Here is an 18,610-nt window from a genome sequence, read left to right as displayed (position 1 = left end):
ACTACAAGAAATATTTTGTAAAAAAAAAGAAAGAAAGAAAAACAATGGGTGGTAACCGAAGCGTGGTACAATGACAGATGTATGCGTTGTTACATTCATGGTCGTTGATAACAGTTATCGGAAACAGCTCATTAGTCATGTTATTATAAAAGTAGCGTCAATTTACTATTAACTACTAGAGGTACCGCAGTTAAATAGTACTAGAGTTGTAAGAAGAAAAATCAACTGTTACCCATATGTTACTTTACAGTTTTCTGTTACTCGATCATACCAATGGTGTCCGTTAGGATACCAGGGACGACAAATCGCATTAAAATTTTATCTGACGAACAAAATCACATTCAGTTGGAGAAGAAATGATACCAGTCATTCATTATACATGTTTTAAATGAGATATTACATATTTTCTGTTTTATATATCAGTTACGTTTTTACTGATAATGAAAGGCGAGTGAGTGGACATGCCGTGTAGTAGTTTTTGTTCTATACAAACTATTCGTACACTTTATAACATGGAATATTATATTGCAATTGTTAGTCAAAATGTACGATAAAGAATACTAGTTAATAAGGACTATTGATTATAAATAAAGTTAAATACTTGATTTACATATATTACCTGTTGAATGACTTCGTCGAGTCTGCACGTAAAATAAATCATTTTGCACGAAACACGAATGAACACTTTAAGAATATTCTATGTTCTGTTCGGACAACGAACATCCGCATTGATTTATGTTGCTGTCTCGCGTGTCACTCCCGCTTTTCTTTAATCGTTTTCTTTTCTTTTTCTGCGGCCCTGCGTGTTGCTTTTGAGAGCAATTTCTGATATTCAATTTGTTTATTAAGTATTGTTTGAATGTTTCTAAAGCATTCCTGACACCACTTTCTTTCTCAAAGACCATAGATATCCTTATGCTATCACTTTCAGGTTCTTCTTCGCATTCTATTAGTTCAGCAAAGAAATTACACACTAGGAAAGGATCTGAACTGTCTTGAGTTAATTCTTTTCCAGGACACTTTGTACCATCATTTGCATCTTTTCCCACATTATCAGCTTTAAATTGGTTTATTTGTCTTTGAGCTAACCGACGTTTTCTACGTGCATGCGACCACGTATCGTTCTTGACAACTAACTGACATGACCAGCCATTAAAATCATCAATAGGTAAGTTCAACTCCTTGATATGTATCTGTGTATAAAATAGAATTTACATTAAAATTTTCTAGTTATAATATACGAGAACGTGAGTAAATTATAATAGTACATGTAATTCTTCTATTGACTCTTCTAAGAAATTTATGAAGTTGTCAAAAGAAGAAAATTTATCTGGCATAGGAAATTGTATCTCCGTCGGACGTTTCTCTTTTAATAATTTTGCAACGTAATCTCCACTTTTCCTAATGACGGGTGCATTTGTTAAATTAATTACATCTTTCGGTAAAAAAGTCCAAGCCAATCCCCACCTATCGAATAAACATATTAATAAATAGCATTTTGTAAATGCTATTATTACAATGAAACGAAAAAAAAGGGATTTACCGCTTCGTATGGCCCTGACAAAATTCTGTCCATGTAGCATTCTCTATGTTTCGTTTCTTCAATAATTTTAAAAGAAATAATAAGTTACTTCTTCGACCAAACATTGTAGTGTATATTTTTATGTTTTCTTTCATCTCTATACTCTCATCAATAATTTGTGTTACAAATGCTCTTTCACCACCTTTAACTGTAAGCTCAGCCTTGTTTCCAGTAGGAGCATTTCTAGGTGGTTGTTGTTTCGTTATTCTATCTGAACCTTCTGTTTCAAAAAACGGTGGATTGCACATTGTAAAATGATAGGATCCGTGTTCTTTTACAATGTCCTGAAAGATTGTGTGCCCATTTACTTTGACCACTGAAAGGATGAAATATTAGGCAAACATTCAAATTCTTCTTTATCCCATTCACAAATTAAATGCAATACACAAGTAGAATCTACCTTTTATTAAGTGTTGCAAATTATTATTTTCAACATTTTTAATGGCTGTTTGTATACTCGTTTCATCAACTTCTGTGGCAATCATTCGATTTCCATAAATTTTTGTACACAACAAAGGATATATACAAACTGCACCAGTGCCTGAAAAAAGCCATCGTTTGTATTTAAAAGGCTATTAGATTAAGCATCAAGATTTATTCATTGTTGATACCAATATCTATCCCAGTGAGTTCTTTCATCTCACTCACAGAGGAGTGTTTCATTAAATCTTCAATCCATAAAACATAATTCAAACGTAATGGCAAAGTTGGTACTAGTTTATTTGGAGGTATTCTAACATCTAGATTAAAGTCATGCTTTAGCAAAACTTCTGTCAGCACCCTTAGACACTTTTCATTTTTAAAGTCAATCTTTACCTTCCCAGTCAGATCCTACAGATTGAATTATTTAGCCGAATGCATTCAGCGTTAAATTAGAAATGCATTTATATAATAGAAGCTTCACTTACTACATTTGCAACATTACGGAATGCCGGATACAATACAGCAAGTTTTTTAAAATCCGGTACCTTTTTATATTTATTCCTAGGATGCATAAATTTTCTTAACGACATTTTTAAGAATTGTTATCAATAGGTTCTTGTTTTATCTATCTTGGCTGAATTTGCTCACTGCGATCGTAAGTCCTTGATCTTTAAACAGAAAAACGTATTCAATATGATTTTACGATAATTACATTACTATTCGTGTTTGTAAACATCAGTAGAAAAAACAAGAAATTCTAAAAAAATGATTTGCTAGGTAACATGTAGGTTATAATTTGTAATCATTAATTTATTCATTATTCTTCATTGTTTCTACTTATTCCTTCACTTTATACGATATAACCCTAATTTTCGTTTTGATGTCGTTAATGTGAATTATACAAATTATGTATCGTGTGCAAACAACTGTTAGGTTTCTCCACCAATAAGAAACGATCACGGAAAATCACGAATCACTGTGAAAAATTATCGTGATTGGTAACGAACGTGATCGAATCACGAGTGATTCACAAGTAGCAGTTATATAGCACGCCATCTCTAGTCTTATTGCTGCGTTGAAAACGTACTTCATTGTTTAAGGAGCATTTCTAAATGTGATATTTATCTAAGGTGTGTATAAATGTAATAACTCACTAGAGAAAATTAAAATTAATTTCTTTACAACTAACTACTTCGAATGGATCTAGAAAATCTGTAGTGTTTATTTATGCTGTTATAGCGTGGGTAATATAAATTTCATCGTAGCTACGAGTGAAGCATAATATTACGGCCAGTGTGTTTATTTGATTGATCTCTTTTGAACTTTGCGTCTTCAGTCAAGAATTTTTGAACAAAAACTGGTGCCTATGTTCACACGATATTTAAGGCGGGTATGCAATCCGTAATGGTTGTTATAACGTTGGCAACAATGCATGTGAACGAATTATCGGTGATGACAACTTTAAGTGGTGACAGCCGCGTATGCGTATGTACCTGTTCGTTGCACTACTAGTGGCGTTCTGTCGGATTTTGCTGATGGGAAGCTTAATTTTCTGATATAGTGCGTGATTTACTCGTCGAGAAGCATATGGAATATTAACCACGCCGTAGGTGAGTGTTTCCCAGCGATTTTGTCACATATCGGAAACAGATGGCCGTTGGTAATTCGGTTTCCTGAGAATTCGTTAATATGGACAAGTGCCACTCTGACAGTTTTCCTTTTTCGTCGTCGATTATTGGGCACCTGTTATCGAACGTTTGTCTTCTGTCTCGTCGATTGACGGCACATTGTCGCCAATTAATCTTCCAGTTTCGTGAAAAGCAAAAAGCACCACGCTAATGGCAGAGTGCATACGAAAGAAGGATTAATGATGTGATGTTGAAAATATTTATTTCTTCAGTCATAAATTTCGATTCGAATATCAAATATTTCAATATCTCCTAAAACGAATAAAGTCAACCTAAAAACTGACATAGTATTATTAATCATTTTATGAATATTTCTAAGAAATAAATTGTATGTAATTTTTCTCTATATTATAGATTGAAACTTTAACTTTTAGTAAATTCCGATCATACCACCGTTAAAACGTATCGATTATTATAATACTTGAATGTTGTATTGAATTTTTTTCTTAAAAGTATCAATTTTCATAAAATTTTTTTATAAAATCAAAATCATAGAAAAACTAATTTTACAATATATTTTTATATATATATATATATGTATGTATATTATAATTCGATTAAGCTTTGTTAAATGTTTTATTTCACCATATTTTTCATGCATGTTTATGTCATAAATGCATAAATAGATATGTAGTCTTTGCATGTTTAATGTACTCTGATGCTTAAACGTTTTTGGTACCTTATGATAGTGGAACATATAGATGCGAATTAAAGTAATGATTAAACATGCTTTAGAATAAAACATAATTTTATAATAAACGTAATTTACAATTGTATTACTGCAGTTGATGAATTTTGTTTCAGTTAACTTTATAGTGCAGATGTTGTAAGTACTTAAGATTGTGTGTTATTATACACCAATAAATCTTGTTTTTTATTTTTCTAAAAAATGAAGGTCTATGGAAAAGAAAAAGCAATAGAGTTTGTTCATGTATAATGTATAGTCTGTACTTTAATTTACGATAAAAGTTTCATACAAATCTAAGAGATCGGTTCATGCAAGAAGTTCAACCCCTGATATAAATATTTACTAGATCTTCATATAGAGATACATAGTCTTTCAGAGTATGTATTTGAATGTTTGGGAAGAGTGATTGCAATTCAAAGGGTTAATACATTAAACGAGCATTTTATTATTATTGTAGTTTCATAAATATATTTACACAAATCCCATAGTATTATTGTTATGTACATAGATTCGTGACACAATAAAGTAGTGGGATTCTAAGCGCAAGTAAAAGTCACGTATCAGTGGTATATCCTGGAAACAGAGATGCGTTGGTGTGCGATGTCGAAACAATATGGACAGAAAAAAAGGAGAGGGGAATAGAGTTGCGGAAATCACGGGAACGCTTTAAAACGATCGCGTTCCGCGACACGGTGCGCAACCTGCTCTTTCATTTCGATCGCTTTGTTCGCGCACGCATTTGGACGATTGCTTTCCACGTAGGTATACGTGCGATACGTGGTACCCCGGGTTGTGTAATCGTAACGGTAAAGCGATCCATCATTCATCGCCGCGGAACAATTAGAAAAAACCGTATTATAACGTATACGGAAAAAGCGTCGCGTATCCACGCCTCCTCGTGTTGTTCGAACTGTCGAGAACGTAACGAACTCTCTGTTTCGGTGGAAATGTTACCAACAATTATCTATGTACATACTATACATATGTACATGTATATGGGGTGGCTGCATGATTGGATTGACTGGTTCAAATTGTACAATACCGGGCCAAAAGATGGCACTTTAGATCGATTAATGTTTTACTATATTATATGTATTATGTTTCCTCATCTAATCTGTCGATGGGCGTAAATAAAATCATCGTATCGAAACTCACTAGCTATAAAAAACCACCACGACTACAGGGAATAACAAAAAAAATACATAAATTGATCCAAGCAGATAAATAATTTGCAAGTGGATACCAGACGAAAGAAGTAAGGGTACAGGAAGTGAAAGGCTCGTTGTTTCGCCAGTCCTTGTTTTTTTTTTTATTTTCTCATGCTGAAAATCTATTGCCGACTTTTTGCGAAATTTCGAGTCGGTACGGCTCGACGATATTACGTGCGCGTTTTTAGAAATTTTTCGGATGGCACTTGTTGTTGTTTCTATTCCTGATGTCGATCTAATTATTTTGAGAAGCTCTGTTATCTTCGATCTCATAGTAAATAATTGATAGGTGTACTAAATGAAAATATACGTGTCCGTTTCCAGTTAAGCCCCTTATTAAAGTTTCGCTCATCGGACGGAGGAGACGATCTTCATTTTCCGTGTTTTAATGAATTTCACCCGGGTCCCGATTATCGAGGAAAGAAGACACAAGTTTTCCGTAGGACGAGTCCTCTTTTATTTACTTGTTACGAAAGAAAGGTCGGCGGTGCGCATGTGGAGCGTCCTGGCCTGCGCGGGCTCCATGACTCCATCGACCCTCAAACCATTTCGTACTTTCCAGTACACGTTTGACGATCATACTGTGCCGGTTAATCGGAAAGAGAGCGATAGAATCAACGTCGATTGGCCGATTAACCGGTGCCCGTTGTCGGCCGATCGCATTATCGTTACAGACCCAGTCGTTATCTGTGACATCGTGGATTCCCTGGTTAGACGATCGTCCAACAAATCCGAGACGCTTTATCCCCCGAACTTATTCCGCGCTCGAGACAGACTTTTGTCACCGTGTGAACAACCCTTAGGAAAAAGAAATTGTATCTAATTCGAGTAACGGTTTTTCAGTGGAGCTTTTATTTTCGGAAAAATTATGCCTGACGATTCTGGTCTGCTAGGCATTGAGTTAACGGAGAATGACTGGTTCATCGCCATTCATGTACATGCATACATACATACATAATATGTATGTAGTGGTGCACTTTCATAGATGAATCATGATTCTACGAATCAATTGATAGAATAGATTCATTTTTTTTTTTTTTCCGAATCTAGGGTTATTTCAGGGTTTGTATTATTTGTCAAAGAGTTGCAGAGTTTTCGAAAGACGGAGCTGATAACACGTAATTTCAGGTTCAGTATCTGTTGTTCGTTCGGGGGAGTTCGTTCAATTCCTGACTCGGTTGGTTGCTTTAATTGCGTTAACATGTTAAAATAGCAATCTATTAGTCCGTCCAATCTAATAAATACATCTGCGTGCTACTGAACTTGTTTATCCGTCCATTCTATTACTGATCGATTCTGCGTGTGTTAATGTATACAAACATTAGCGACAATAAGGTATCGTTAATTTTTCATGGTAATTTGAAGGAAATTGTGAATTAAGATCCAATAAGGGCGATAAAATATATATGATACCACCTTATAATATCTACTACCAACGTTTTGTAGTACTAGTGACTAATAGAGGAACTCATTGGCCAAATCACATTTGTAAGCGTGCGTGACGACTTTTTGGAATTCAGTTTTCCTCCGAAACGAAGTTTCACGTGGAAGAATTTTATCCGACATTTTTCGATTTCTTTTCGTAAGTGGAATCATCCTGGAGCCTTCTCCTCGGTTATACCATTCATGAAATCGCGTTATAGAGAAATAATACCGTATTAATATAGACAGAAAGCCATATGGACAAAAAGTGGCAAAAATGTTTTCTACAGGAATTTTCAAATTATTATTCTGTTCTACGGTACGTAACGTTTCGAATACGATACGACATAAACAAAAAAACTCAATGTCTGTTACCGTTGGCCGACACGACGGCGAATATGATCAATTTTTCACCAAACCGTTTTAGATGGTCGAGTTCAGAGGATCATCGGGCTCGCGGTTATCATTATCGCAACAGATGTTTCTACGTACTTTAAATTCCGCGGGCAATTCAGGCTACCGAAAAATATATGTATATAAATTATTCTGTCTCGTGTTGCCGGGGCGTGTGGGGCCTATTTTGCCCCACGAGTGTTTCGCGCTTGCACTCGTTCGCTAATTCGTTCGCACGCGCTAATTGCTTGGCTTTCTTCTCGACCTTTCGTCATTTGTTACGCGTCTCCGTTGCACCGACTCGAACTCGGGGCCCGAAAACTAGATTATCTTTAACTTTAACGGTTCGACGACAATAGTTCTAAATGTCATGGAACCTTGAAGTTGGGTCATTTTTTACCCTCGGCAACATCTTAACCATATTTTCGTCTATGAATATCTTGGACCTAATTTTCTAACATTTTTCTTTAATCAGTAGCATAGATTAACTATTCATGGAAAAAGAGTTTATAAATTCCGGAAAATAGAGATTTGCTCGTTAAACAAACAACTTTAAGTAACTATAAGTAATTGCATTTATTTGTAAAAATCAATAATTGACAAATCCGATAATGGTCTCTACAAATGTTAGTGAATTTTTATACTGTTTTCGAAAATACATTATTTAACAAATAATCGTAAACGGTAATTTTGTAGTTACGTTAAAACGTTAATTCGCGCCGAAAACTGCTCGAAATTCGTTAGGAAAAACAACTAGTAATCTCAAACGTAAAATCGATTTTTGTCTTTCAACATTATAGAACTACAAAAGTGGCTATTTTGAAACAGGATTTTAAATCGATTCGCAGAAAAATCGTTCAGCGATAAGATGTAGGTATCTGCCCGTTGTTTTTGAGATTGTTTTGCGGAAAATTGTTGGAAAACGTGCGGCCCACGTAGAGAGAGAGAGATAGAAAGAGAGAGAGAGAGAGAGAGAGAGAGAGAGAGAGAGAGAGAGAGAGGGGGGGCGTTCGAACGTGTCGGACCAATTTCTCGTTACCGAAAGTAGACAAGTACGTACATAGGTACATAGTATAATATCGCGAGCGGCGAGAGAAAAATATCTCGATGGTTCTTCGTGGTTTGCTGGCACCGACGGCGGTGCGATGGACACGAAATAAAACGTCGAAAAGGTAGAATGAACACGTTAATTGAGGTTTAACGAACTTCGAACGACGTTAAGAGACTAAAAGAGAGGGGTCGAGACGGGGGTGGGTCTTTAACGAACGTACGTTGAGACTTTATGAAATTCGCGGTGGTCGTATTCAAACTTTAATTGGACTTCGATGACCTCTCGTCCTCGTTGAGGCATGTGAACACTGCATAAATAATTATCATGTCGAATGGGTGGTATTCACGCATTTACGATAGAAAGAAAATAATGGAAAAACATTGGTAAAAGTATTAGCTTGGGTGAAATTTCGCCCCAACCCCCTCCCCCTTGTTTTAATTATTAATTCCGAAGCACGCTTATTAGGTGGTGAGAGGTACGTGTAGATCCGTGAACGTTATCGTTGATCTCCCGCGCTGCATGTGAAAAATAATTAAATTGAAATGGAAGAAATTATTGTTTTTCATTATACACTTTCTTTTCCACTGGAATTCTTAGAGAGACACGGTTAGATTTTTTTCTTTCATTTCTGCTTGTGTTCGCGGAAAAGAGACAGAATGATTCGGAATTTTTCTTATTGGAAGAAAACGAAGAAATAATTGAAATTGTATTACGTGTTAATTGGTTTCAGGGGCCAAGAGAGTCAGGCAACTGGACAATTGGGATTGTCGCGTTATGGACCGCAGGTGATGAGCGTGTTGTGTATATGCAGCACGGTACATCAGACCGCTCAGAACAACAGCCAGGTTAGCAAAATACGTCCCTGCTCGTCGACGCCGGTCACATCCGAGGAGGAGAGGATAAACTCGGTGCAGGAAATACCCACCGACGAGCTGGCTCTATTAGCTAAGCTGGAGGAAGCCAATAGGTGAATTATCGTTCCGATCGACGTTTGTGTTCGACGTCACTGCATGCGCCAAGTGATTCAGGCTTTAAATATCCATATGTATACACCTATTACAGTTTCTTTTCGTATTTGTATCATGTATGTTATACCGCTGAAAATCAATTGGAGGGTCGTCTAAAGTCTAATCGAGTAACAGAAATTCTTTCATTAACTAACCATAGTCATAGTACCTGTACCAGTATTTGCTATTGGATAGATTCTACAGGATCTGTTTTTTTGCGATCCTTTAATTATTTTGAGCAGTATGTACACGTATTATGTATATATGTATACCTATGTTCAATTGTCAAAACAGCTTATTTTTCGTTCGCTACTGTAACGTAACTACAGATCAAAGTAGAGCACGTTAGAGCACACATTAGGAGGAGAAGAGAAATACGATATACATATGTAGTGATACCTACGTTTACTAGTAATTGCATCGAGAACATTAGGAGAGCGTTGTTGGGTTGTAGTTTATGATAACGTTATGAAACTTGGAAAATAAATTTATTATAGATATCCTTGTATCGCAGATCTTTATAAACTGAACACCTCATATGTTACAACCCAACCAATTTAGTAACACAGCAATTGTGTATCGAGTTGAAAGCAACTATCACAAATAGTTTAATGTAATTAATAACAGGCTTATCGAATCGGATGCAAAATCGTTGAACTCGCTCCAAAGCAATCACAGTAGGAAAGGTTCCGACACATCTCAGGTGTCCGTGGCGTCGGGGGGCAGCGGAGGGAACGGCGATGCTGCGCCCCGACGCCACACTACAGCTGATGGTGAAGAAAATACATGGACCCTGTGGGGTAATATCGTCGCTGATTGGGATTATCATTGGAAGAAGAGGAAAGAGTTCGTCAAAGAGTTAGTACGTCAAGGAATACCTCACCATTTTAGGTAATGAACATTTTCAAAGAATGCTTGAGTATACTATACTAATAGCTAGGATTTGGATCATTCTTCGATCTTGTTTCGAATGCTTGAATTCGTGTGGAACTTCGAAACGAAGGCACTGATTTTTCACGTTCATGATTGCAGAGGTATTGTTTGGCAGCTACTAAGCGGTGCTCATGACTCTCCTATTAAAAAGCAATTCGCTGAATATATCAAGGCCACATCGGCATGCGAAAGGATAATCAGAAGGGACATAGCCAGAACGTATCCTGAGCATGATTTCTTTAAGGAGAAAGATGGGCTTGGCCAGGAGAGTTTGTTTAACGTTATGAAAGCGTATAGTCTCCATGATCGTGAAGTGGGATATTGTCAAGGTTCGGGATTTATAGTAGGATTGCTCCTCATGCAGGTACACAATTAATATACTTGACACGAGACAGGGGTTTCAAAGAATTACGGCAAAATGAAATGCAAAAAAAAAAAAAACAAAAAAAAAGAAAAGAACAGTTTAAATGAACGGACCTGGTTTACGTTCGCGCACTGTCTCAGAATTAAATAGGTATTCAATCTGTTGTTACAGCAAATGCCAGAAGAGGAAGCTTTCGCTGTACTGGTAGCGCTTATGCAAGAGTATCGTTTGCGCGACATGTTCAAGCCGAGTATGGCTGAGTTAGGGGTGTGCATGTATCAGCTAGAACATTTAGTTGCTGACACGCATCCCGAGTTACACGCTCATTTTACGGCTCAAGGTTTTCATACCTCTATGTACGCATCGTCTTGGTTTCTTACGCTTTTCACCACAGCGCTGAGCCTACCGCTGGCCTGCCGTATTTTTGACGTGTTTCTGTCCGAAGGCATGGAGATTATTTTCAAAGTCGCGCTGGCCATGTTGCACTTAGGCAAGGAAGATCTGTTAAGCTTGGACATGGAGGGCATGCTGAAGGTAACGTCTGTTATCCAAACAAAATTATGGCACAGTTAGATTGCGGATTTTTTAGCATTACCGTACATCCATTACGTGATTCTCTAATGGTTCTTGAATTCTATAAGGTGTTTAGTTTGTGAGATTTTCATTCCTTGTGTTCGGGGAACTTTGGTTCCCGTAATTTAGTTCGCGAAAATCGATGTCTCTATAAAACTAGAAACGACCGCAGTCTGATCATAGTCTCGAAAGTAGATAGTAGAACATGTTGTAGGAGAAAACGTTAGAAACAATGTTGTTCTATCTGTGGGTCTGTGTCTGCATTTCTATGGTATAGTAATAAAATTCAACTTTTTGGCGGACAGTTTTTTCAGAAACAATTGCCTGGAAAAGCCGAGAAAGACCCTGATGGCCTTATAAATCTTGCCTATGGCATGAAAATCAATCCGAAAAGAATGAAGAAATTAGAGAAAGATTATACTGTTTTGAAGATGAAGGAACAAGAAGAAATGGTCGAACTACGTAGGCTAAGAGCAGAAAATAGATTACTCAGGCAAAGAACCGAACTTCTTGAGGCTGAGTCTGCTGAACTAGCGGATAGATTAGTTAGGGGTCAAGTTTCTCGTGCAGAGGAAGAGGAGACCGCCTTTGTTGTGCAAAGGGAACTAGCAGCTCTTCGACACACGCATTTAGAGACCAGTCATCAGCTTGAGCAGGCTCATGAGGAATTGAGATCACTTTCGTTGCTGCTAGAAGAGAACGTAAATTCGAAACAATCGTCTCTGGATGAAATTTTATTAAAGCAAGAAGCGCTGTCGCAAAAAGAAGACATGATACAGTGTTTGCAAGAGGAATTGGTCAGAGTTCGATTGCACGAGGCGGAGAACGATGCAACGATAAGGGAGCTCAGGGCGAGAATACAGGAATTAGAGGATGATAAAAAGACGTTACGCGAGACTACACCAGATAATTCGGTTGCTCATTTGCAAGAGGAACTAATCGCTGTGAAGCTTAGAGAGGCAGAAGCTAATTTATCTCTCAAGGTAATTATACATATGTACCTTTATTCTTGCATTCAATCATCTAATGAACATGTGTTTTCTTTTAACATAAGTCACCGCATAATCACTACTTAATCTAGTTGGAATACTTTCATAAATTTATCATAATCGAAGAATTTTATTAGGACCTTCGTCAGAGAGTAGTGGAATTAAGTTCTGCCTGGCAAAGGCATTTGCAAGAGCATCGTTCGGCTCAGACAGCACCCGCAAGTGATTCGACACCGAAAAAGCTTCTGTTTTGGGAAAATCGAGGACACGAAGTGCAGAAGTTCGAGGAAGATTTAATGACAACTAGGATTCGAGAGATGGAAGCTTTGACTGAAGTGAAGGAGCTTAGATTGAAGGTGATGGAGCTTGAGACTCAAGTGCAGGTTGCCACGAATCAACTTCGTCGACAGGACGAAGGTGGAAAACTAGTTAAAGAAGAACTGGAAGCTGCCTTGGCTAGGGAAAAGGAGCTCACTGCCAAACTGAGGGAGCAACAGCACAAGTATTCTGACCTGGAATCAAAAATGAAAGATGAAGCTATGATGGCCAGGATACGTGACGCGGAGCACGCGCAGCACGTTGCTGAACTCACCCAGAAAATCTCCATTCTTGAGTTAACGGTATTGCCTCGAATAGTGTAATGTCCATCGTTTATTAGAATTGCACTCTGAAAGCACTGATTTCTTCTATTTTTTCTAGAATGAAGAAATGCATGCGGAGGGTGAGCTTAGGAATAATTTAGACGACAGCGAAAGAGTAAGAGAACTGCAGGATAAAGTTGCAGAATTGAAAGCCGAGGTATGTGAGAATTTCAACTATCGTACATATTATTATGTTGCATTAATGAAAGCATCGGTTTAAGACAATTGCAGTAAGGGGTGAAGAGACAAAATTCTATTCAGAAATAACCGAACTTATTTTTCAAACAAAAACCTCGTTTTTTCTTCTACTTGTTCATGCGTGTAGAAAATTTCTAGTAATTCTTCAACATTTCCATTTGGAATAACGGAATAAAAAAACCTATTCTTTACGTATATGTTTGAATAGTTTCATATTTATCTGGAAAAAAAAACTAATGGGATTAATGGTGGACATATTATTTTGGTATTAGAAGTGAACTACATTTAAGAATGCTTTCAATTATGCGCAAGTACAATTATGTATTTTCTTACATATTTATAATTGTTGACGATTCCAACCAAGTTTCTTCTGTTAAAGTTGAAATCTGTTTATTTAATGTTTTTGTATCAGTTTTTATACTTATAGGATGATCGAAATAAATACACAATTACCTTCAAAGTATCAATGCTAGAAGTAATGGCGGTAGATCATGGAAACGTAGATTAATGATTATTTCATAATAGCTTCAAGTCCAATTATTATTAAATATGCTGTTGGGCTGCAACTTAGTAAATTTCGGAGCTTGTAGATTAACGTATTTACGAAGACTTCTATACATTTGGGATTAGATGTAATTCCAGTTGATAGTTCGTTATAGGGTCCTGATTTATTATTTCAATTCCTGCATATTCATATGACTCACAGACATTTATTCACAGAATTTCCACATATATTGTTGTTACAACGTACAACATACACATTTCAAATCTATTAACATCCAGAAAATACTTTATCATTACTAATTTGATTGGTCAGGATGTACGATCATTTGTTTTATTAATTATTGTTCGTATATCTATGATAATGCACTTGATATTTCTGGTACTGTTTTGTAGTGTATCTATGTTTTATAAACACTCGTTTACTTTTATAAACAAATCTTATCAGGAAGATCATGTCTTTGGTGAATGAACAGTTTTTTTTTGCTGTTCCTATCGCACCATTAATTTACGTATGAAAACGATTAAATCCTCGATGTGTTACATAACACAACATGTTATGTATGTTTTTATGATTGTGTTTATTGGATGCACAGAAATGCATTCAATGTTATAACCTGTAAGATAAATAAAAGTATGACTTATGCTTTTGTGTTATTGTGATTCACAAAATTGTTTTGCACAACATGCACCTCTTACTGCAATGTAATGCTGTCACGCTAAAGAACAGTACTTTTTCAATTGATTTATATGTAATAAAAAGTCCAAAAATCAACAAAAGAGAATTGTATTAACAAGTTTCTTGGTGCTGTCACTGATGATAAAATTAAATTGTTAATCTTTCTTCAAGATTGACTTTTGTAAAATTATTCTTTCTGTTGTCCATCGCTCAGAAGAACATTTTACCAACAATCTAACCGCTAACGTTACAGTGCATACTTCTGTTTTTTTTTTTATTTATCGTTACAATGCCAAACACTACACAGCCTTCTCATTTAACATATAAACAACTGATTTGTTCCTGCGGAGGTACCTGTACACATTAAGAATTCATCGCGTTTCATCGTGTACAATAATACTGGTTTTAATCAATTCTTAATTTATTTACGTTCATCGCATATGATTTATACAAATTACGAATCATGCAAAAAACAATCTAAATACATATATTAGAGCTTCGATGATAGAAGATTGCATTCACAGCTTGTTATATCTTTTCTGCAATATAAGTGTATAAACTATAAACGTCCAGTTGCTTTCTACTAAACGTTAATTAGGATTACGATACCGGTTCATTTATACGTTACCGTTGTCTCAAATGAAAAGAAATTTTATATGTATCTTTGAGGGCGCTGAAATAGTACAAGAAAATGTCTCTTTGGATAAAGTACTTATGGTTCCGTTTTAATTTATTATATATTTTTTTTATTATTACACATACTAACAATCATTTACAATGTGTCAGGCTTGCTATTTATTACACTGATTGTGCTTCGAGGAATATCTGTTAGACATTGAGAGTTAGCACAGCACGGAGTAACAATTGATTTGAATCTCATGAGTGAAACTGTATTTTAACAGACCTTCTTTTCACGAAAGGAATGTAAACGTTATGTGTACAAAATACACCTTCAAAGATATGACACATTTAATTCAGTACTATTTACCTGTAAGACACTCAACAAAACTGCATTATAATGCATGCTATTAAATGAGCTGCTACACAAGCTAAGAGTAGTTACTGGAACTTAATTGTAATTATAAATGGAATTCTTATTGTGTGAAGGTACCATACACTAACACAAAGAAACTAATGGTGTTTGTAAAACTAACCCTCTATTGCTGTGTTATCTCTGTCTCCTTAGTTCCCTACGCCAATCACCAGCCCGGAGACTGAGCCTTGGCGCTGGCTCGAGTAAGTCTTTACCCATCTGTAAGCATTATTTTTATCCACTTCATATATGTAGCATGACATCAATGTGAACTTTTATAAAAAAAAAAGAAAAGAAAAACGTTTTCTCGGTGTGTAGTTTTGAATATACTGTGCAATATAACTATTGTTACACTATGACAATAATATTACTAACAATAAGTAGAATTGTTCATAAATCTTCTGATATAATTTTCTTGACTGATTCAATGCCTTTCATTAATTGAATCTCTAGAATAGGAAATAATTATATTTTGCAAATTATTCATTGTACCATCATTGTACATAATATGTAAATATAATGACACATATATGTATGTAAATATAAATATGAATACTGTACACATTGTTCCCTTTGTTGAGTTATCACATGATCATATACAAGGGTGTTTAGAAAAATGTGGAACATTTTCGCAGGGTGGATTCCACGTATACGAACCTTGAAAAAACGTGCCATATTGTTATTAACATCTTGTATATACATATACAATACGCCAGTTAAATCTCCTTGTTACATTTGATGTAAGCACTATTTGCATGCCTTACTTTTTGTCACGCTTTATTCGTCAACATTACTACAGGTAACTGAAATGTTTCATCATACAGAGACTTAATTAAGTGATTAGTTTAAACTAATTGATTAATTAGTCATTAACGCATTAATTACCAATAGAGAAAAGTTGTAAATTTCAATAGGAACCAATGTGTTAATTCATGCATGCTGTTTAATAAAAACTATTAGTATAATATTGTGGTGATTGTGTAAAGTGATTTGTCCAAGCATTCTTATAGCAATTATTGTAGATGCCATATTAATGATTATTTAATTTCACTTTCAACAGGCCATCACAACGACAGCTGCATATATGTATACTGTATCTTGTACTGAAGCTGATAGAAGGCATGGGACATTGTGATATTGATTCTTGCTGCTTCTTTGAATCAGTTGTTAGACAATTAAGCTTGATATGCATGTTATTCATTGAACTCATCTTATCAAACTTATCAAACGTAGTTATATGTGTTTCATGTTTAAAGTGAATAAGTAATACTTTAACCTTTCAAGTGAACAATATAGAAGTCCTTCGGTACCTAAATGATTGAGAATAATTTTTGCAATTGTCCTGGATATCTAATCCAGACCTTGAACAGAGCTCTTTCATACCCGTATATCATTCGCAATCGGAAAACTGAGCAAGTCAATTAGTAGCGTGCAAAATTGTTACACAAAGTAGAAAGTAGTTGAACATTATTATTATGTAGGGTAGTATGAGGGATACTTCTTTGTATAACAAACGTATAAACTTATACTAAGTTCCACAGGTGTATTTGATACAAGATTCGGACAGTTATTATTGTATACTCTTTGTGTGTCGCAGGTCATGAGGCTAGAAAGCTGGAAGCAACGTTGGACAGGTCATGGTGGCCAAAATGTGAGGAGTTTCAGCGTTGAGACTGAAAGCGAATTGGACGAGCGGGATCTCAGAATTTGTTTACAGGATCATATCAACGCGACTACGCCAAACTCACCAGAGGTATAGAATTCTACGTATACCAGACATTAGGCAGCTAATTATTATTGAACGCAAGTATTCCATTGTCTGAGCCAAGTGAATTCTTTTTGTTCGTAAAACCAATGCTTTTGCCGTAGAAAGAACGTGTGTGTGTGTGTGTGTGTGTGAGAGGGGGGGGGGGGCGAGAGAATGGACAAGTACGCACATAATAGTATATAATTTGTAGAAACACATAAGAGTGAACGACTTATTATGTTTTTAGTTACGTGTATTATCACTAGCTCGTGATGTATTAACAGCATATATATCGATTATACTAGGTGTAATCTGGTGGTCATTAATAGCGCATTATATAAAATCATCTGACCAAGTCGATTCTTCGCTGCAATCAGGCTTCGACGTGTATTCAACGGAAATACCTATTAATGATTTTATACGCGAAACAATATCCGAAGCTGTCCCACCACATGAATAAGATCGGGAGATTTAGAATAGAAAATTTTTTCATTTCCTATTCCTACTGAAGGGATGTCATTAGCAGCAGTTGTATCAGTTAATTCCATGAATTTTTCAAGGATGTATCGGTGATCACCGTGATCAACGTTTAATTTCAAAGTCTGATTAAAGTGGACGAATTTCTATATAGATTAATATTACTATGTGACGCATACGACCGTTTTTATACGTATTACGCATTCTGTGTATTTTTTGTAATTTAAAACCAAATGTAATTCCATTTAAGGAATTGTATATTGAATAGAGTGAACGTCCGTCGGACAGGGGATTTACGACCTAGAGTCGTCTTTTACGAGTTATGGAATCGCGCCTTTTTCTCTTCCTCCCCGGAACGACGGAGTCTACGTAGAATCTTGTTAACGAATCGCAGTAGTGTATTGCTCCGGTTAGAATACACGAAATATTGAAAAAATCAGAGAAAAACACGGCGAAAAAAGAGAGAAAGAGAACGACACGTCTGAAATTCAACAGCAGTATTCTTATTCTCATGTACCTAGTTATACCTTTATAACGTACTTTCGAGGGAGATAGATTAAAGAAAAACGAAATGTTGCTTTTAACGGTCCATGTCGATACAACTTGCGCACAAAATCAAGTTAGTATAATCTTTACTATGGTAAATAGTAGAAAAAGAATAAGTGTAATCGGTGAAATAGTTCAATCGTATATAATTCGACTCCTAGTTCTTGTCAAACTATTTGATTATACGAGCCAAAGTTTACCAATGTTTCACAAATGTTTTGATCCGCATCCTTTGTTTACAAGTTTTTACTTCTTTTACTGGATGGAATATCAGTGTGTTGTGATATTATTTGTGTATTAAATATTGTCGAAGTAGCATCATTTGTAAGAACAAGTTTTATTTTTACAAAACATGTTGATAACAAACATATTTTAATGTGTAGATAGAAAAAGATATATCTTTTTGTAAATTTTTGAAAACTTATTCAGGCATCCAAAAATCTGTTTGTCTTTTTTGATTACATCAG

The 18,610-nt window shown here is 35.7% G+C and overlaps 2 protein-coding genes across 3 annotated transcripts; one reads left to right on the top strand and one right to left on the bottom strand.

The window, feature by feature from the left end:
- Window positions 1–686: 686 nt before the first annotated feature.
- LOC107191314 (methyltransferase-like protein 16 homolog) lies at window positions 687–2,595 on the bottom strand. Its single transcript, XM_015580311.1, has 6 exons — window positions 2,491–2,595; window positions 2,194–2,413; window positions 1,983–2,123; window positions 1,544–1,898; window positions 1,269–1,467; window positions 687–1,193 (listed from the first exon to the last, which is right to left on the bottom strand). Exons 1-6 carry the CDS (start codon window positions 2,593–2,595, stop codon window positions 687–689), a joined length of 1,527 nt encoding a protein of 508 aa, XP_015435797.1.
- Window positions 2,596–3,426: 831 nt separating this feature from the next.
- LOC107191331 (ecotropic viral integration site 5 ortholog) lies at window positions 3,427–17,775 on the top strand. Of its 2 annotated transcripts, none has more exons than XM_015580340.1 (10): window positions 3,427–3,615; window positions 9,186–9,422; window positions 10,090–10,353; window positions 10,495–10,759; window positions 10,931–11,293; window positions 11,638–12,315; window positions 12,459–12,941; window positions 13,021–13,119; window positions 16,971–17,126; window positions 17,426–17,775. In XM_015580340.1, the coding sequence occupies exons 2-10, from the start codon at window positions 9,244–9,246 to the stop codon at window positions 17,429–17,431; spliced, it is 2,493 nt and encodes an 830-aa protein (XP_015435826.1). In that variant the 5' UTR covers window positions 3,427–3,615; window positions 9,186–9,243; the 3' UTR covers window positions 17,432–17,775. The 2 variants fall into 2 exon arrangements, with proteins under 2 accessions (XP_015435826.1, XP_015435827.1); XM_015580341.1 differs by lacking the exon at window positions 17,426–17,775 and adding an exon at window positions 15,527–15,594 and having other exon boundaries at window positions 16,971–17,022.
- Window positions 17,776–18,610: the final 835 nt, after the last annotated feature.

Source organism: Dufourea novaeangliae, unplaced genomic scaffold (assembly GCF_001272555.1).
Source record: "Dufourea novaeangliae isolate 0120121106 unplaced genomic scaffold, ASM127255v1 scaffold246, whole genome shotgun sequence".
Taxonomy (NCBI): domain Eukaryota; kingdom Metazoa; phylum Arthropoda; class Insecta; order Hymenoptera; family Halictidae; genus Dufourea; species Dufourea novaeangliae.
The sequence above is the reverse complement of the archived record's forward strand: the minus strand, read 5'-3'. Positions and strand labels throughout refer to the sequence as shown.

Coding starts and splice junctions, on each gene's coding strand:
- LOC107191314 (XM_015580311.1), bottom strand. CDS start 2,595: ATGTCGTTAAGAAAATTTATGCATCCTAGGAATAAATATAAAAAGGTA. Junction 2,414..2,490: donor TCCGTAATGTTGCAAATGTA/GTAAGTGAAGCT, acceptor TTCAATCTGTAG/GATCTGACTGGGAAGGTAAA. Junction 2,124..2,193: donor ACTCACTGGGATAGATATTG/GTATCAACAATG, acceptor GGCTTTTTTCAG/GCACTGGTGCAGTTTGTATA.
- LOC107191331 (XM_015580340.1), top strand. CDS start 9,244: ATGAGCGTGTTGTGTATATGCAGCACGGTACATCAGACCGCTCAGAAC. Junction 11,294..11,637: donor ACATGGAGGGCATGCTGAAG/GTAACGTCTGTT, acceptor TTTGGCGGACAG/TTTTTTCAGAAACAATTGCC. Junction 13,120..16,970: donor TTGCAGAATTGAAAGCCGAG/GTATGTGAGAAT, acceptor TGTGTGTCGCAG/GTCATGAGGCTAGAAAGCTG.